General features: G+C 41.4%; 9 protein-coding genes across 9 annotated transcripts; 6 read left to right on the forward strand and 3 right to left on the reverse strand.

The window, feature by feature from the left end:
- Nucleotides 1–54: 54 nt before the first annotated feature.
- Nucleotides 55–3,078, reverse strand: BCR41DRAFT_347202 (Alpha/Beta hydrolase protein). Its single transcript, XM_022023055.1, has 8 exons — nt 2,948–3,078; nt 2,582–2,805; nt 2,312–2,467; nt 1,989–2,212; nt 1,783–1,888; nt 1,632–1,688; nt 903–1,536; nt 55–785 (listed from the first exon to the last, which is right to left on the reverse strand). Exons 1-8 carry the CDS (start codon nt 3,039–3,041, stop codon nt 97–99), a joined length of 2,184 nt encoding a protein of 727 aa, XP_021884745.1. The 5' UTR covers nt 3,042–3,078; the 3' UTR covers nt 55–96.
- Nucleotides 3,079–3,173: 95 nt separating this feature from the next.
- BCR41DRAFT_419421 (hypothetical protein) lies at nt 3,174–6,617 on the forward strand (the record flags this gene model as incomplete). The annotated part of the gene is made up of 9 exons (XM_022029759.1): nt 3,174–3,438; nt 3,553–3,682; nt 3,763–3,877; nt 3,987–4,117; nt 4,223–4,437; nt 4,574–4,743; nt 4,861–5,617; nt 5,730–6,144; nt 6,233–6,617. Exons 1-9 carry the CDS (start codon nt 3,222–3,224, stop codon nt 6,615–6,617), a joined length of 2,535 nt encoding a protein of 844 aa, XP_021884746.1. The 5' UTR covers nt 3,174–3,221.
- A 108-nt stretch (nt 6,618–6,725) lies between these two features.
- Nucleotides 6,726–8,552, reverse strand: BCR41DRAFT_300633 (RNA pol II accessory factor, Cdc73 family-domain-containing protein; the record flags this gene model as incomplete). Its single annotated transcript, XM_022020579.1, has 6 exons — nt 6,726–6,827; nt 6,954–7,263; nt 7,384–7,474; nt 7,568–7,748; nt 7,907–8,073; nt 8,171–8,552. 6 exons carry the CDS (start codon nt 8,550–8,552, stop codon nt 6,726–6,728), a joined length of 1,233 nt encoding a protein of 410 aa, XP_021884747.1.
- Nucleotides 8,553–8,677: 125 nt separating this feature from the next.
- BCR41DRAFT_347206 (GPI mannosyltransferase 2) lies at nt 8,678–10,342 on the forward strand. Its single transcript, XM_022023056.1, has 5 exons — nt 8,678–9,043; nt 9,117–9,315; nt 9,408–9,591; nt 9,703–9,881; nt 9,975–10,342. Exons 1-5 carry the CDS (start codon nt 8,695–8,697, stop codon nt 10,168–10,170), a joined length of 1,107 nt encoding a protein of 368 aa, XP_021884748.1. The 5' UTR covers nt 8,678–8,694; the 3' UTR covers nt 10,171–10,342.
- Nucleotides 10,343–10,575: 233 nt separating this feature from the next.
- BCR41DRAFT_347210 (pyridoxal phosphate-dependent transferase) lies at nt 10,576–12,744 on the forward strand. The gene is made up of 7 exons (XM_022023057.1): nt 10,576–10,819; nt 10,946–11,012; nt 11,169–11,271; nt 11,377–11,461; nt 11,561–11,640; nt 11,714–11,968; nt 12,073–12,744. Exons 1-7 carry the CDS (start codon nt 10,624–10,626, stop codon nt 12,688–12,690), a joined length of 1,404 nt encoding a protein of 467 aa, XP_021884749.1. The 5' UTR covers nt 10,576–10,623; the 3' UTR covers nt 12,691–12,744.
- A 38-nt stretch (nt 12,745–12,782) lies between these two features.
- Nucleotides 12,783–13,988, forward strand: BCR41DRAFT_332383 (50S ribosomal protein L30e-like protein). Its single transcript, XM_022021849.1, has 3 exons — nt 12,783–13,036; nt 13,440–13,753; nt 13,868–13,988. The coding sequence occupies exons 1-3, from the start codon at nt 12,841–12,843 to the stop codon at nt 13,886–13,888; spliced, it is 531 nt and encodes a 176-aa protein (XP_021884750.1). The 5' UTR covers nt 12,783–12,840; the 3' UTR covers nt 13,889–13,988.
- Nucleotides 13,989–14,149: 161 nt separating this feature from the next.
- Nucleotides 14,150–16,674, forward strand: BCR41DRAFT_318405 (homoserine-O-transacetylase). The gene is made up of 6 exons (XM_022021311.1): nt 14,150–14,280; nt 14,457–14,664; nt 14,938–15,111; nt 15,216–15,456; nt 15,595–16,207; nt 16,322–16,674. The coding sequence occupies exons 1-6, from the start codon at nt 14,271–14,273 to the stop codon at nt 16,591–16,593; spliced, it is 1,518 nt and encodes a 505-aa protein (XP_021884751.1). The 5' UTR covers nt 14,150–14,270; the 3' UTR covers nt 16,594–16,674.
- Nucleotides 16,674–17,485, reverse strand: BCR41DRAFT_419426 (50S ribosomal protein L33). Its single transcript, XM_022029760.1, has 4 exons — nt 17,462–17,485; nt 17,205–17,227; nt 16,998–17,104; nt 16,674–16,908 (listed from the first exon to the last, which is right to left on the reverse strand). The coding sequence occupies exons 2-4, from the start codon at nt 17,225–17,227 to the stop codon at nt 16,859–16,861; spliced, it is 180 nt and encodes a 59-aa protein (XP_021884752.1). The 5' UTR covers nt 17,462–17,485; the 3' UTR covers nt 16,674–16,858.
- A 126-nt stretch (nt 17,486–17,611) lies between these two features.
- BCR41DRAFT_318406 (Pre-mRNA-splicing factor SPF27) lies at nt 17,612–18,826 on the forward strand. The gene is made up of 4 exons (XM_022021312.1): nt 17,612–17,659; nt 17,803–17,829; nt 17,931–18,478; nt 18,609–18,826. The coding sequence occupies exons 1-4, from the start codon at nt 17,626–17,628 to the stop codon at nt 18,771–18,773; spliced, it is 774 nt and encodes a 257-aa protein (XP_021884753.1). The 5' UTR covers nt 17,612–17,625; the 3' UTR covers nt 18,774–18,826.
- Nucleotides 18,827–18,834: the final 8 nt, after the last annotated feature.

Below are 18,834 nucleotides of genomic sequence, written 5' to 3' on the forward strand. Positions count from 1 at the left end.
GCCCGGTGGTAACTGGTTCTCAATAGATACAAAGCTGATCATGCAACATTTGTTTGTGTGTGTTCTTGAACATTGTTTCCCCTTTCTATCTATAATTTATATATAGGCGCCACGTCCACCCTCTCCTTGACGGCCAGTTTCGGTCGCGGGTTTGTCGATGCGAGTATACTCGACCAAGAAGTTAGCAAGATTATAGGTTGAGTTACTCTCAGCCTCTACGGAATCCAAAGCATGGCCTGTGCCTTCAAAGATCTGGATCTTATTGATAGATGCATTCTTCTCGCGGCTCTCCTTCTTGATTGAGTTTTGACGCGCTTGCCACCACGATATTCCTTGGCTAGGTGGCACACGACGGTCGCCTGCTCCCAGTAATACTAAGGTAGGAGTCACCACTTTTTCAACATGCTCCATTGGTGAGGCACGGCGCATCTTGGTGAACCACTCTAGGTTCGACAACGTGGAAGTAGGCGGCGATTCCATATCATAAGACAGGGCGTTGATAGCATAGCACCAATCCGTAATGTCGGTGACACCTGTCATGGCAGGTATGTCTGTAACAGGATTACGTAATACAGCGGCCTTCCAACTGGGGTCCTTCAGCAAATGCGCAACAATGAATCCACCATGGCTTCCTCCTGTCAAGCAAGTGCGTTCGGGATCTACCTCGCCTAGAGATATAATATGGTCACGAACAGCTTCGCACTGCTTGACATCTAGGTCGCCGACCTTTCCGACTAACGCTTCAACATTGTCTTGTCCAAATCCAAGGCTTCCTGTAAAGTTGACTATTATTATAACCAGTACAAATTTGAGAAGGGTATGTTAGCTGCCAACGAAACCATAATCAAATTTAATAACTAATTAAAATAAATAGAGAAAGCAACAACAATAATAAAACTTACCACAAGCGACAGCAAACCCCAGTCCAACAAGGACCAAGCTCAAGGCTGAAAACTCAGCTGTAAATCCCGAATGGGGCCCTCCATGAGGGAAAATCACCAAAGGTGGCTTGGATCCACCGACTGCGCTGGTTTGCTGAGCATTGCTATCTGACTTAAAGGGATGCAGATACAATGCTTCCAGACTCTCCAATTGACCTGGAATGTTACCTACAATAGACCATGAGTGAGGTTGGTAAAACGGCTTGGCCTTCTCGGATTTACTATTCTCTAGGATTGTGAAGTTGACCTTCAGGTCTTTGCCTCCATTGCTTGCATCAATCTGGCCCAACCACAACGCCCAAGGCTCTGTAGGTGTCGAGTATGTAGCCAAAATCCAATGCGAGTTAGCAAATAGTGCAGTGACAGCACCAGGGTACTGAGACAGCGGAGTTAACTCCTCAACAGCGCCGGATTCGGTATCAATCAAAAGTAGTGTACGGCGAGTACGCCATGCGGAAGATGTAATAATTTTTGTAGACGATATCCAGGTTTGTTTGGGGAGTTGGTCTATATAAAGGCCAGGGAACCCCGTCTTATCATCTGCTTTCCGAACATAGTCCACCACAGTTGAAACCTTGCCCGAAGCGATATCAAGCTATGCAGAGTCATGTTACACGGATAGATATGTTAACAGAAATAACAGGGAGACGTTCGCTTCATAATTATGATGATCTGAATAACATGCTTTACTTTCCACAACTTGGCACAGCTGGCATGCGGTCCGTTCACTTGGTTTGACAAGAACACCTATTCAATAAGTTACGTTAGTAGACAGATATTTATTATGGAATTAAGTCAATGGGTATCATCTACCCTAGCTCCAGATAGACTTCCTACTTACCAAGGTTGTGCCCTCCTTATTTAATCTTGGAGACCTTGCGCTCTTGATATCTCCGATTAGATGCTTCAGACCAGTGCCGTCAAGGTTAATCTGATAAAGTCCAGTACTATCAATAACTCACAAACACAAGTTTTGATTCAACATCAAAGCGCTTTCAATCAATCAGCATCATGATTCTTCGAAGAGACACTATTTGTTGCACTTACAGTCTGTTTTGGCAATACACAATTCCATGAAACTGAGGATCACGGTGATACCCTGTAAAGATGAGTGAATTGGAATCGTGCGAGAAGATGGCTTGCCCAGGGCTCATGTCGCCTTCCAAGCGGTCAAGGATCTTGATTTCCAAGGTCACAACGTCAACAATAACTAAGGAAGGCTCACGCTTCCCAGTGAATGTCTCCCCCCAATCGGGTTTATATGCATATTTCTAAGGATATTGATCAAAATGAGAAATGATATCATGTTGATTCTCTGGTCCATAATCTTTATACCCGTCGTCTGGTTGGTTAGATTAGCCATCACTTACTTCCACTGCGTTTTCACTCTTCTTTCGATCTGCGACATAAACAACTTTGGTCTCATCGGGCGACCATTCGAGCGTTCCGAATGTCGAATCCGCATAAAAGTCGTCATGAATGGAAGTAGCCTCCAGTAAATGAAGAATGGAGCCTTCAGACCAGATCTGTAGTAGTGATGGGTATTAATGAAATGGTTTAGTGGCAATATCTCTCTTTCTCCCTTTGTGAGACTAATGTATCATTTAAATTTAACCCCTGTTTGTTTCTATTTGCCTCACCTCGACAAAGTGTCTCTTTTTCTCGCCATTGACAGAGCGCAGAACAGCTACGAGTTTACCAGACGGTGAAGTGGCCTGGGCAATAGCATCGCCTGTATCAACAGAAGGCCCGCTTAAGACCAACGGAGTGAACTTATTCGGCGCAAACGAGGCAATAACTGTACGCGTAAACTTGCGCTTAACATTTCTTTCGAGATCTCTTTGCGAAAGAAAGACCTGGATGTCTTTGGTATAGCAAGGAAGGAAGCAGGAACAGGTAAAAATAGCAATTGGTCAATCAGTCGAGTTGAACAGCTGTCTGAAGACCTACCAATGTTTATTTTGCTCTTTTTCGTGGGAACAAAATATAACCCTTATAACACTTACTTAGAGCATTCTCTTTTGAATTTGGAAGGATAACAGCGTCCGAGTATGAAGGGATGGTGGCGATAGCCTTGAAGATCTCTTGAGGAGTGGACATGGCGATGAATGAGCAAGAGATTGAAAAATGAAAGATATTGCCCCATTCAACTTGTGAATGATATTTTTTGACTTCCTTCTTTGGCAAACATTATCCCAAATCAATGTGGGAGTACAAACATACTGCTTCAACTGTACATGTTCTTGGTGCATTGATTATTATATTATTTTAAAAGAGATCATGAACACCATCTGGAGGACTTTCTTCGGTATACGCGACAATATTGAGGATATTCGGGGCCCTGCCAATCTCTCAGAGGACGCTTGTGGAAACCTTGTTCATAGTCTTGTGCGTCTCGGTTATCTTAGCAGCATTGCAACATCACTCGATGGGAGATCGTTCATTACTCATGAGCAACTGACAAAAGATATCTTTTTGCAATTGGAGAAACGGCAAGGTCAGCAAGCATAGAGCAATTATGGAGCAGCTGTTGCTCACCTGTGTTTCTTCACACCTTTCTTTGTTCCTAATTTTTACTTTTTATTTTATTTTTAATAATAATAATATTCAGGTCGTGTTAGTTTACTCGATTTGCCCAAGGTGTTGAATGCCCAATTATCGGATATCCAAGAATGCGTGCAGGAATTGATCCGCTCGAAACCTACTACACTACTTCAGGTTCAGGATGAGCTCCTTCAGGCGTAAGTTTTTTTTTATTTATCTTTATTTTTTTTACTCTCTTCCTTTAAATGCTAACACACCATTTACAAATTTTGAATAGAGAGTATCTTGATACTATGGTATCACAATTAAATGAGGAGCTGGCTCGACAAGGATATTTCTCTATCATGGAGTCGTGTCGCAAATTCAAATTCAACATAGACTTCATGCGTCAGGTAAATGGTTTGATTTTTGCGTCTTGTTATACCTCGCCAGGAATAAAAGGTAAAAAAATGGAAATGGAGTGATTAACTAATTTGGAGTTTTGTGCCATCATCTCCTTAGTTTTTAAAAGATCGAGTTGGAAGGGCTATTTCAGGGCAATGGGATACCGTCGACCGAGGCTTGGTCGTTTCCCCTTCTTTTCTGGAGAAGGAAAAGATGGCTTTACTTAAAGCGCTTAGTGATTTAAAAGAGTACGCAAATGGCGCTTGCTTCCTCTTGGATTTTTATTCTTATTTTTGTATAATCTCAATAGGAAATCCATGCTTATCCTTTTCTTTTCTTTTTTTTTTAAATAGACCCACTAGTTTACAATCTCTACGTTCAATGAATGTCGTTCAGAGTCAGTTGTTTTATGGGCTGTGCGATCTGCTTTCTAAGGAAAGCGGAGTCAGAAATACATTACCAGGAGTTTTCAAGGGAACAAACGAACAGGGCCAGTTTGAGCCTAGCTCATATGAACAACAGCAGACAGAATGGATTGAGACATTCTTTAAAGATAATGGATTCATCGGTAAAAAAAAAAAAAAAAAAAAAAAAAAAAAAGGCATGCTTACCATAAGCTTTAAAGCTATAGTCATCACACCCATTTGAATAACTGATTGGTAAATCGCGTATTTGATTTTTTCCCCCTCCTATTCTCGGAGTAGAGCTAGGCGCCGTCAGGAAACGTGGAATAATAGATCCAAAGGCATATCTTCGATCAAATCATCCTTCCGCTCTCATTTTGGAAACACATGCTGTAAAAGACAGCATCTGGTCGATCGTTGACGCTAGCGTGGAGGATGCAATTTCAAATTTGTCATGGATCGATGTCAAGGTAAAAGTGGCGAATGGATCAATGATAGATTTAGGGTCCGTTGTAACAAAGCGCTTTAAGCTAAATTATCGGCTTCGATACTTTTTTTTTTTTTTTTTTTTTTTTCCTTGCTGATAGCCATTACTTCCAACACCTTTTACCAAAGATGACATATCCAGTTTGCTCCGTCAACTCCCCAGCCTTATGGAGCCGACATCGCGCATCGTTATTTCACCAGAGCAAGACCCATCGATGACTGGCTTTGGTGGCGGATTGCCGCAAGAGACTTTCGTGATCCATGATAGCATTGTTGTCACTTCAGGTCAGCTCCAGAAATGTCTTATGAAAATGGGACCTCTTCTTGATCGTAGCCTCGAGAATTTGGTCTCTTGGCGTTTGTCTTTTGGAGATAATCAGCAGTTATGTGGCCAGGATGACCAAGATGATTATGAACCCTATTTTGCTGGCCAAGGCAACAGTCATTCTAGTCTAAAAGGGTTTGTAGAGCACGCTATGAGTGCGCTAGATTCCCTGAAAAAGAATAACAGTCATCATACTAAAGCTTCTTTGCAAGGAGGAAGAAAGAAAGATGGACCAAATAATAAGCGGATTCAGGACTTTTTAACAATTCAAGATATCAAGAAAGAAGTCGAGCGATTGGAACCAGATTTTGATCCTGCGTTGATAAACATGATAGCAAAGGTGCTGAATGGGGATTTAATCCAAAATTTGAGGGACAGAAACCGATCTATAGTTTTGGATCAGGTACAGGGCGAGGAGAAGGATGAAGAAATAGAGGCCAAAAATACTTCAGGGAACAAGGCAGTTTCATCAGCTATTGCATCTCTGTCGAAGCGTATCGAACTCTCGTCTCAAGGTATTGATGTTTTTGAAGGTAATCTCTTTCCAAAAAAAAAAACTCTTGCTAAGGACTTGTTCATTTCACCTTGATGACGTTTTGATTTTGGAAATTACTAACAATAACACGGGTCCATGGGGTCTGCCAGATGATTCTGCAAGGAACTCCCTTAGTAAATATCTTCTACAGTCATTATCAGTTGAGCTTCTAGATTTAGTCACGCTATATACTGCCAATCTTAATAAGGCAGCTTCTTCAGCCTCAGAGCTCGCAGAGACCTTGAAGCTAGTGAATCAATCCTTTATGAAATATCACTGCCAAGCCGATGTCACCCCGTCGTCCAACACTGCACAAGTGCCTTTTTCCCTCTCTGCAGAAGAAGCCTCACTTTTAGTTGAACTTGTTCCGCAGAAAGTGAGTGACACGCTCAAGAAGATGCGTAGGTCCACAGCGGGCAGCGGGAAGCAAAAAAATTTAACCGAGTACTTAGGTCTCTGGTCATCGCTGCGCAAAGACTTGGGCTTTGAACTTAACACTACTGCTACTGATCAACTGAATGATAGGTGAGGAACAATTGGACATATTGAAGATTAGATAAGGTGCACGTTTTCTCTTTCATATACTCATTTTTTTTTCCCCCTATGATCATAGTCTATTTCTTGCTGAACATATGAAAGGGCTACGCAAGGTACTACAGGAGATCACTTCATCTATAGACCACGCACTCATGCTTCATATCGTGGCTTTGATCGCCTTTCAAAAGTGGACAGGACACATGCTTCATGCTTCTGGTAAATATGTTCCTCGCGTCATAAGGCAGTTACGGGTTTCTATAGAAATGTCGTCAGGAGATAGCACAGCGAAGGAACAATTAGACGTATTAGAGAAGGCGTTAGAGGCCATCCTTTCAAATGTCAAGCAACAACAATTGCATTCATCAGAAGGACAAGACCCATCAAATAAGCAGATGGAGATAGATCGGCTATTAAAAGATACACGCAATCTAGGACTATCATTGTCAAGTCCTATATTATAAAGTCATCTTAATTACTAAATACAACATTTATTTCAAAGATGAAATTTTTCGATGCTTTTCTATTTTACAAGTTCCTTGTTTAATGTGTCTGAGTGCGCTTTTGGGTGTCTAATAAGCTAAATGAGGTTTGTTTGCCAAGCACCAGGCCTGAAGACGATCCCAAAACTCTGTTACCACAGCTCTATCAGCATGCCGACGATGACGGTTTAACTGAAGGGTACCATTTATAAATGAAAAAAGGTTTATCAAGCACTCGGTCAGTGTCTATAATAAAAAGTTAAAAAAAAAAAAAAAAAAAAGGTACAGTGAAATAAAAACCAAAAATTTTACACTCACATTCAAGATTTCGACATTCCAAGACTTGATAATCTCCTTCGGTTGCTCATCTGCCCATTTGACATAAAAACCTTTGACTTGGGCAAATAGTTGGACAGGGGTCTGCCACTTCCACTTTTTAAATTGCCACTCAGCCCCAGTTGTAAAAACACACACTACACGATCCCAGTCTTCGTCTTTAAGCTGATCTGCGTTCTCAATGACATGATAGGGTGTTTTGTGGGGTTCATTAGGCTTCTGGCGACGCTCAATTGAAAGCCGTGATGGCTTAGTAACTCCTTGATTGCGAATATCCTCACTATTCACGAATCTATTCATTATAATACAAATAATACAAATAATACGGGAAAGAAAATTCCATGAGTACTTTTAGGATATATAATTTGGATTTGACCCTGGTTCTCCTCGTAATACATGTGCTTTAACCTACAGTTGATCCTCCAAGAACTGCTTCACATTGTACATTGTCAACATGGATGTCATTGCTGCAGGAACAATGATGATCGGAATACGCGAGGATGCTATAGAGCAATAGACGAACAAATTGTCGTGTAAGAATAGCGAATAGCTCATGAAGACCCAAGTGACTCATGGTCAAAAATAAATCCATGCACTTCCCAAGCTCCAAGTCTTACATGATTTGGATTTATTCTGAGATGATGAGCCGGTTCCAGAACGCGATGCTGTTACGCCTGCTGTGGAAACAGTACGCGAAGACGAACTTGGTAGAGTTGCCGATCCTGATTGCTTTGGATCCGGCTTTTTAGTTGGTGCCTTCTCGTCCTTGGATTTATTCTTGAGAAGAATACTTGCTCCGATCTTTTGGATGTTGGCAAAAGACTGCAAACGACAAGAGTGATTTCCTCAAACCTCTGGTCAGGGTTTTGGTGAGATAATACATAGCTACATGATCCTTCGAGCTGAAAACTCTTCTCTGCATACTAATAACCTACCTTATTGCCTCGCAACACACTGGCAGTTGTCCTGGCTAGCCTTTCCCTCATGATGGTCATTCGTAAAACCTCATTTCCGTCCATATGTCCTGATTGAGCTGATAACTTTTGTTTCTTTGACGCATCATTCTCCTTATCGTCCGCAACCCCATCTCCTGTTCGCTTGCCTAATGTTGAAAATAAGACATTGCTGAAATATAAGTATAAAAAATATACGCCTCAGTAACACAAGTTAATGTTTTTGTTTGAATCTATTTCACGTACTAGCGTTTGTTGGTTGATATAGAATATTGTTCGAGGTGGAGGTTACTCCAGTGAGATAGTCCAACACTCCTCTCTTGTCGAGGATCGAAACGATGGGAATACCCTTCTGAGCGACCTCCAAAGAGTACTCTGGCACACTCAAGTGAGCTTTCTGTAAAAGAAAGAGAAGTGTCTCAAGGTTGTAAGTCTCGTCTGATGCACCACGTCTGTAATTAGTTGGAGTGTTGCGTGGAAATTGAAATCTCTGCTCATCATCCGCAAAGACAACGTCAGTTGCTTCGGTGAGCTCTGTCACAAGATTGCCATCGGCATTGACAAGCGTGATAGGTTTCTTAGAGATGGTAAACTCGCGCAGGAGACTCAGTGGGTCGTTTCTTGACATTGTAATTTTGATGTAGTCTACTTGATCCTTTGTCTTGAGAGCTGGCCTTGTTTGGAAAAAAAGAGAGAAAGTGACGTCTATTTCTGGACACTTGTAATGCTTTTTTGCACACAACTTTTTTTCTATTTTCATCGTCGTCTGAATGGCACCAAAAATGACTGCAGCGCGGAAAGGTACTCCGGATACGGTCGCCTCCCAGTTAGTGGCAAGCAAGTCCGGGACAATCGCGTATTATGCTCTTATTTCGCGGTTGGTCATCTGGGTCATTGCAGTAGCTTCTCATGCTCTTGTGCAGGACTATGACTCTGCACTCGAGCTTGTATTACCAATCGAAACTCGGGCGCAACAGCTGTTTAAGAGCATCTTTGGCGTGTTTTTACGTTGGGATTCCTTTTATTTTGTTCATATTGCAGAGAATAACTATGTGTTTGAACAGTCCCATGCTTTCTTCCCGCTATTACCTGGCTTGATGAGACTGATCGCGAATTCTGGTAACAATTTAACCATGTTCAAAAATACTATGACCTTATCAGGGCCTCTCCCTAACAACCATTTTGATTTTAGTGCTGGCGCCCCTGAATGCGTTTCTTTCCTACAGGCAATTGTTGGTATTGGCAGGAATCCTGATCTCCAATGTGTCGTTTGTTATTGCATCCGTTCAGATCTATCGTTTATCACGGACGCTCTTCAAGCAAGACCAATTTGCTTTTTTAACAGCGCTACTTTACATCTTGACACCCTCAGGCATATTCATGTCTGCCATGTGAGTCAAGCATTTTATTTCTACTTTTGTCTCTTCGTTTATTAATATTAATATTGAGTAATCTGGATTTACCTTTCTTGGCGTCACCCTAGCTATGCAGAAAGTCTATTTGCAGCACTCTCGTTCACAGGAATGTTATATGCAGCGCGTAAACAATATCTTCCTGCAGCGATCGTTTGGTCCATTAGCAATCTCGCTAGGTCTAATGGCATTCTCTATGCAGGGTTTTTTGTCTACGATCTAATTGTTATGATTGATCTCCAGTCATCTATCTGGGTATGATTAATTTGACTCTAACTTTACTTGGGTACGGGTTACTCAGGAGACGGTGTTTGCTTTTTTCCTTTTTTGATCAATCTGTTTGCCTTCCATTTCTTATCGCCTTAGAATAAGATCAAGGCTCTTGTCAAAACGGGATGCTTGTGTCTGATCACTTGGTCTGGATTTTTTGCAGTACAAGCCTATGGCTTCTCTCTATATTGCACTAAAGCATTTGGTATTGACACGCGACCTTGGTGTCATACCAGAATGCCTTTCATTTACACGTTTGTCCAAGGTTTCTACTGGTAAATATCATTCTAACTTTTAGAATTCTTGTAATTATATATATATTTTTGATATACTGATACTCATTCGCTCTCCTATTACTATCTTGATAGGAATATTGGATTTCTCCGTTATTATGAAGTTAAGCAGATTCCCAACTTTCTGATGGCTGCGCCGATGATCACGCTTTCTGCATCTGGCATCGCCTTCTATACCGCATATGATTTGAGCCGAGCCTTGTCCCTTGGAAGATCACAAGCGTCATGTACAAGAGAAGATACATTACAGAAGCCTCCTCCATGTTTATAGGTTGCGTTGTCTTTTTATTAAACGTCGTAACATCTTTTTTCTCTCCTTCCTCTGTCCCGTAGCACCCAACAGGCGTGAGCCGCCGTTTTTAAGGTCCGAAACATTTCCTTACATTGTGATGTGGACAGTCCTTCTCTTCACAGCTGTAACAACAATGCATGTTCAAATTATCACACGAAACTTTTCCAGTCTGCCACCTGTCTACTGGTTTGCAGCCCATCAATTTGAGAAGAATGCGCTAGGTTCCGGCTGGGCCCGGAGTGTCAGCACGTTTTTTGTGATGTATGGATTGGTGGGTATCATCCTATTTGCCAACTTCTTTCCGCCTGCATAGAACATGCGCATAGCATATTTAGTTAAAATAAAGATAATTTCAGTCACGGATGGTGTGCTTGTCGGATCTAAATTTTTTCTTATTTCTTGACTTTTCTCCTCCATTGCTCGTCCGGACAGATGCTCGCTCGCCTCATAAAGCCTAGTCGGTTTCCATTCTCATCTTTCTCTTCCTCCTCGTCTTCATTACCCTCTCATTTCCCCAATCCCATTCGCTTTCGTCACACAGTGACTCCCCTCACAGCGGTAAAACCTAATATGTCTGCACCGGCTGCTATTCCTCCTGCAGAACGTGTCGCGCACTTCGAACAGGATGGTAAGCGTCAATTTTTCCCTACTATTGTACTCGTCCAAATGGTGACTTGTGTCTTCTGTGCGCCCGTCTATTGCTTTCTATCAGACCTGTCTAACTATGTATCTCACTTTAATTCTTACATGATAGTGTGGTCTATTTTCACTCCATTGGCGCTTGAGTGCCAGGCTGTGAATCTTGGTCAAGGCTTTATGAAGTAATGTAAACATATAACAGACTTGCCCATCATTTTCGTTTGACAAATGGCATTGTATGATACAGAAATGAAATCAAGGGCATGAGAAAGCCATTGTACTAACAGTGTGAAAAAAGGACATTACGAATCTTGAATTTAAAATTTTTTCGCATACAGCTTTCCGCCTCCGGATTTTGTGATTGAGGCTGCACGCGAGGCTCTTCTACATAACGAATGCAATCAGTATAGCCATCCTAAAGGCCGTCCAAGGTTGAGAAATGTATGACTCTGAACCCCAGTTTTGGCAAGATTCTTGGGATAGTCTCATTACATCTTACATTAGGATTCGAGTACATTTTCTATGCACTAACACATGAGCTCGTAGGCATTAGCAAAGTCATACAGTCCTCTCTTCAATAGGCAATTGGATCCAGAAACTGAGATTGTTGTTACTGCTGGCGCGAATGAAGGTACCACGGGATCATATTTGGAGTTTAGGTTTTTGCTTGACAGGGCCTTGCATCAACTGAATTGATCAATTGGACCACGTCCAAAAACCTTTTTTTTAGGTATTCTCTCTATTTTTGCAGGATATCTCGATCAAGGTTCAGAAGTCATCTTGATGGAGCCCTTCTTTGACCAGTACATTGTAAGTGCTATACGAACCTGTTTGTCTAGTTTACAAGAATTCTACAATAATGACACATGATACTCTCCTCCAGTCCAATATCACAATGAACGGGGGTGTCCCTGTCTATTGCCCTATTAGGCCCGTAGGAGATGTTTCAAAAGATATGAGTGCGAGTGAATGGAAAATCGATATCAAAGAGCTCGAATCTAAGATCACGCCCCGCTCCAAGATAATTGTCCTCAATACACCTCACAACCCTATTGGAAAAGTCTTCTCACGTGAAGAATTGGAGGAGATTGGAGCACTTGCTATTAAGCACAATCTGCTGATCATTAGTGACGAAGTTGTAAGGAATCGAGTAGATACCACATGTATATTCTTTGACAGCTATTAATCGACAAAACTGTTGAAGCTGTTCACTAACCGCATTGATTAATAATATTATGATAGTACGATCGGCTTTATTTTAACCCAACGACTCATGAACGTATTGCTAACTTGGATGGTCTGTGGGAGCGAACCATCACTGTTGGAAGTGGTGGAAAAACTTTTGGAACGACTGGCTGGCGTGTCGGTTGGTTGATCGGACCAAAGAACCTCGTTGAGCCTGCCTTGGCCGCACACACTCGCATCGTCTTTTGCGTAAACTCCCCTTTACAAGAGGCCACTGCAATTGGCTTTGAGCAAGCAGATGAGCGCAAATTCTTTGGCAGCCAGATTCATGCATATGAACACAAGCGTGAGAAATTATTGTCAGTCTTCCGTGAGCTTGGACTGCCTTGCACCGTCCCGGAGGGATCATATTTTATCTTGGTCAACACGAACAGGATCCAAGTCCCCGAAGATTACTTGTTTCCTGATCTATTGAAATCCCGTCCCAAGGATTTCAGAACCTGTTACTGGCTGACCAAAGAGATTGGTGTGTGCGCGATCCCCCCGAGCGAGTTTTACTCTAAGCCTAATCGAACTTTAGCTGAGGACTTCGCGCGTTTTGCTTTCTGCAAGACGGATGAAACTTTAGACGCAGCAGTGGAGAGGTTGCTTAAATTAAAGCCATTTATCAAATAGGTTCAATAAAAAAGATCTAGTAACGGTCACATGTGTGGCTTCTATATCACGTTCCCCAAAACAAAGCACAAAAAAAAAGAGTTTTTCTTTGCATTCAACCCATCCGTCTCATCAACTAACACCACACCTACACCTCATACTTACATCACAATGGCCAAGGAACGCAAGGAAAAAAAAGAAAAGAAGGCTGAGAAGGCTGAGAAGGCTGAGAAGAAGTCTGTTGATGCTGGAAATGAGTCTGACATGGAGGTCGATGCAGCTCCTCGTGTTGTTGATGTTTCGCCCATTGCTGCTCCTTTGGCCGCTGATAAGCTTACAAAGAAGCTTTTGAAGACTGTCAAGAAAGGTAATGATAAGCACATACAAACCCTATAAATTATGCTCGAACAATGTCTTCGAGTCCGATCTTTATTTGCTAGCAATTGAGATAAGAAGCACCACCACAACAACATCCTACAGTTACACTGGTTCTCCATTATCTGACAAGATCTTATCAGGAGAAAAGACAAATGACTGAATGCACCATGGCGCCACCAATTCTCTTCTATTTAAGATTATTACTTCGGGAATTGTATCTCACAGCGCTATCTCTTTAAATCAACTTTCCAATCAAGTGACATTTTCAAAAGAAAAAAAAATGGATCTGATCTATGTCACGCACATCAGCTCTCTTTCTCTGGTCCCAATTATCTAATTTATGATACATCACTCGCTTTAACACACTCATATGTTTCTTTCTATTTTCTTAGCTGCCAAAGCCAAGCATGTGAAGCGTGGTGTTAAAGAGGTTGTTAAGGGTCTCCGTAAGGGCGAGAAGGGCCTTGTACTGATTGCCGGCGATATCTCTCCAATTGATGTCATCACTCACGTTCCCGTCCTTTGTGAGGAAAACGATGTTCCTTACGTTTTCTTGCCCTCGAAAGAAGATCTTGGCGCTGCAGGATCAACCAAGCGTCCCACGTCCTGTGTGATGGTTGTTTTGGGTGGTAAGAAGAAGGATATGGATAGCGCTAAGGACTACAAGGAGCTCTATGATGAGTGCTTCGCCAAGGTCAAAGAGATGGTATGTTTTTTTTTTTTTTTCTTCAAATCCTTTGTTTTGATTACTGTTAGATTGAGAAGTCATATCTAATAACTCCCAATTTTTTTTTTTATTTTTTTTATTTTTTTTCCTTAGGATGAGGCTATCGTCTATTAAATACATTGCTGCTCTTTGTTAATTATACTCAATTTCATATGTATTATTGTCTGTTTTCCTCTTTATCAACACGCTCTATCATTAAAGCATTACTCGACTCATTCATTCTTAATGCACGATGCAAATGATTGTTACTAGTGTGGTCGGCTGTGACAAATCGCACAACTTGGTTGGTGCATAAAATCTTCTGTGGAAAAATCTGTAATCAATTCTGACTCGATTTGCGTAAATTAGGCGCGGTCACTTACTTGTGTTACTGTAATGACTTTGAGGACAATCCTCTCAAATAAGTACCAGAACGGTTCTTTTCTCCCCTTCTCTTTTCTTTTACATTCTATACATTCCTCATTTCAACTTGCATTCACCATCATCTCAACCAGGAATGACTTATGGTATAGACTTTATTTTCTCCCTCCTTAAAAATCTTTTAATATCGAGCCTTTATTAGATCCTGATCGTCACATCCTCGGATCAATCCAATTGATCCCTTTTCTAAAGGGGCATAATTATTGACTAGTCGTTTACTTCCCTCAATATTTCCTATGGCTCTTACTTTACACCTCAATAGAGCGTCGCAACACCCAGCCTGAGAATCCCTTCTCAAAACTGGTTCCAACGCAAACTATCGCCATTGTCCCCGAATTCACTCTCAGCTCAGGCCATACCCTATACCAGGTTCCTGTTGCATATCACACTTGGGGCGCGTTAAATGAGGCTGGTGATAATGTCATGATCATCTGCCATGCCCTCAGTGGCAGTGCAGATGTTGAGGACTGGTGAGTGACAATATATTGATCTGAAAGGGCTGTCGCCCCCATGTTTAAAGTCAAGTGGATAATAAGACATCAGGATCTCATGAGAATGAGCAAGGTGATTGGTTGTGCTCACTTTCAAGGACGATGTCGTGATTTTTTATCCAGATCGACCCCTCCATTGAATATTGGAGGACGCTCTTTACTGCTCTTCACCGCAGGGATCTTGGAAAGGCTATCCAACAAATGGTACTTTTTTAGAGCACATACTCATGTCCTTTTTTGTGCAACTTCTAGGTGGGGGCCATTAATGGGCCCTGGTCGCGCATTTGACCCTACAAAGTTTTTTATTATATGTTGTAATGTCCTGGGCTCCCCTTATGGAACAGCATCCCCAGTCACTCACAACCCTGAGACTGGCATTAATTATGGACCTGAGTTCCCTCTGACAACTATCCGCGACGATGTTAGGTACAGTCATTACTTACAGGGTTACATCATTTATGTATGTTGTCTTTAGTTCTCCTGAAGGCATTTTTATTATCACTAATGTCTCGAATTTCCCGCAATCGCAGACTTCATAAGCTCATTCTAGATGATCTGGGTATAAAATCAGTCGCGATCTGCATTGGCGGATCAATGGGAGGCATGCAGGTGTTGGAGTGGTCGTTCTTCGGCCCTGAATACGTCAAAGCCATTGTACCAATTGCAACATCTGCAAAGCATTCAGCTTGGTGCATCAGCTGGGGTGAAGCACAGCGTCAGTCGATCTATAGCGATCCCAATTATATGGACGGATACTACACATCTGATGCAGTGAGTCCTAGTCTATCTCTTTTTCTCTTTTTTTTTTTCTTTTTTTTTTATCTCTGGAAAGAAGGATAAACAATGACTAACTTCGATCACATTGGATAAACACTTTCCAATGACATGTATATGGCAATATATTTTTAGCCGCCTTCAGTAGGTCTCGCTGCTGCACGAATGGCTGCAATGTTGACATATCGTTCCAGGAACTCATTCGAGTCAAGATTTGGTCGCAAAATTATGGATAAACCCACATTCTCAGTGGCTCGCGAGCCTGCTTCACCTGCAGAGGAACATCATCAAATCCATAACGATGGACACCGCAATACCAAGGGCGCAGTGTCTCGTAAGAGCTCTACTGATAGCACTGGTAGTCTTTTGGCTGCAAGTGCCAAAGTATTGGCATCCACTCTTGGGAACTCAGGTGACAATACAAGCAGCACAGCCTCTGCAGACACAGCAGCAAGCACACCTCCTACCGCAAATGGATCGGAAACGCCCACCACTAATGATAACACGTCTACCTCCATGCTTACTGCGATCCCTGTAGTATTGAACAAGAGCAGAAATAAAAGCCAGAAACCAACCGTATTCTCAGCTCAGAATTATCTCCGCTATCAAGGTGACAAGTTTATCCATCGATTTGACGCCAACTGCTACATTGCAATCACGCGCAAAATGGACGTCCACGACATTTCAGCAGGACGTGGAGAATTAATTGAAGTCTTGAATAGCATCAAGCAGCCGGCATTAGTGATTGGTAAGTGAAATGCTCCTTCAAACTCTATGTTTGCTAAGACTGTTCTGCGACAAATGGCTAGAAAACTAACATAAACACAATCTTTTTTTTTCTTTTTCGCCACATCTACGTCAGGCGTCGAATCGGACGGTCTGTTCACGATCTCAGAGCAATACGAGCTGGCAGAACATTTGCATGATTCTGAAATGGTCGTAGTCCAGTCACCAGATGGGCACGACGGATTCTTACTCGAGTTTGAGCAGATCAATAATGCCATTATCTCATTCATGCAGAAGCACGAGCATATCCGCGAAATCCTCACCCGTAAAGGCGTCCAGCCGCCTGCACAAGTTGGAGAGGTTGTCAAAGAAAGTTTGTTTGGTGAAAGTGAGATCGTCAACTGGTAGAATTCTGTAATAATATATTCCTCTCATTCCTTTGACTGCATTTGCCTTATCTTGATCCATAAAAAGACTGACTTGTAAAAGAAAAAAATATATTATTGACTCAGGTTTCTAATATACCAAATTGATCTGATCTGCTGTTGATCTTTGCTGACAATCTAAACAAACTTCACACTGTTGTTCTCCGTAATTTCCTCTTTGCCTTGCTATCTCCTGTGTGTATCTGCCGAGTCATGATTTTTTTATTTATTTTATTTTATTTTTTTTTTTAATTGGGGCGGTTGATCTTGGCTTCGTTGAATAAGACAGTTTGGTTGACTATGATGAAAATAGAGATCAAGGTTGATTTATAAGAATCTAAGACTAATGCAAAAGAAAGATCTATTGCAAATCAGACGATATATTACCGCGAGGGTCAAACTTCATAAAAGACAGCTTGGGGGTAGTCCTTGGGCGACGGGTGGTGTAGAAGAATCCAGTTCCAGCTGTAGACAGCAGCTTGACGATGATAGTCCTATGGAATCAGAGTGAATTGAATGTCGTTGTCAGAACTATGAATAACTTTCCCTTTATAGGGATAGTTTTTGTATACAATATAATATTTTCCTCTTTACCTTGCTTTTGCTTTCTTGGCCATCTTTACAAAGAGGATAAGGATGAAAAGTCACAGTTACAATATCGTAAAAAAAAAAAAGAAAAAAAAAAAAAGTCAGTTCCTGAAGAGACAACAATTGAGACAAATATTGAATCTTCGTGTTCGATCAAGTTGATCTTAAAAAAAAAAACTAATGTAAATGTTATAAGTGAGATAAATGATGTTCAGTGAATGCTCTTCACTGACTGACTAATAGCAAGGAGTGTCTAATCATACTTTGTGTTAATGTCGGAAAGTGTGTTGGTGAAAGTAAAAAAGAAATAGACCGAAAACTATTGTCAATTTTTAATCGTTATGTGTGACTGCGCGCTGAATCCTACATCCTTTTTGAACAAATTGCTTAACACAAAACAACCTCTATTTTTTATTACATCAATATCATGAGCTCACAATTTAATCTGGACGCATTACCATGTAAGCAAGGAACGCATGTCATTAAAAAAGAAGAGGATAGAGCAACTACTTGAGGATCGCGCTATGCTTCATGAATCTTATGGCCTATTTCTAAACACCTTTCTTTTTTATTTTTTCCCTTTTCATTTTATTTTGGTGTTTAGATGTCGACAAACAAATCGATGAACCAGGTAAAAAAATGAATGAATGAAGAAAAAAAAAAAAAAAAAAAAGACCGAAAACATTAAATTGATTTATAAATGTCTGTTTTTTTGCTTCCTGGATTTACAAGGTGTTCGCACCATGGTTGACAAGCTGATTGCAGCAGAGATGAAGCGCATGCCAAAACCTCGTGACCCTGCCTCTCTTTTCTCGGATATCGAGCTCTTCAAAGCGGATGAACTTTTGCAGCAGGAACTGGAGCGTGTTCGTAAAGGCAGACCAATGGAAACATTGGATTTCTCTCGCTATCGTCTTGATCCGCCTACAGCATCAGCAACAGCATCAGCAACAGCATCATCATCTACTTCGTCATCAACCACAGGATCAGATTCGACTTCTGCAATAGAAGGCGGTATATCTGCCACATCCACACCTTCTGCATCTGAGGAATTACCCGAAGGACGTAAACTATGGCTCGAAGCCCTTGATAATGCGAATGCGCAGCTGGAGCATCAAAGTCAACGGATCCTTAACCTGGAATTAATTCAAAAGTTTGGAAGCAATGCTTGGAATGTTCATAATTATCAAATGGAATACGATCTTAGCTTACTTCGGAAAGCTGTTGATGAAAAACGATCTGAAGTTGTGGAGCTAAACAAGCTGCGAAAGCGCGATCAGGTATTCTTTCCTATTCTCCCTATATCTTCTATACAATATGAAGTGTTTATTAATACTAGTACATATTTGTTTACGTGATACTAAAATATGACCCCTACCCCTACAATTTTTGATCTCGATCCTTTTTCAGACGGAGATTGCAGAGTCGCTGCAAAGGCTCGAGGCCAAATGGGCGGAGCTAATTAGCTCAACGTTACAAGTTGAAGTCGCTAGCACATCTTTGGAGGCAGAACTCGCACAACTGAAAGAATACGAAGCCAAATTGAGTAAGGACCTTGGTGTATCCCTCTCTTAACTATCTAAGTCATAGAGCTTTTATGTTACATTAAATCTTCAGCATTTGAGAGGAAGATAAA

The sequence above is a fragment of the Lobosporangium transversale genome, assembly GCF_002105155.1.
Source record: "Lobosporangium transversale strain NRRL 3116 chromosome Unknown BCR41scaffold_5, whole genome shotgun sequence".
Taxonomy (NCBI): Eukaryota; Fungi; Mortierellomycota; class Mortierellomycetes; order Mortierellales; family Mortierellaceae; genus Lobosporangium; species Lobosporangium transversale.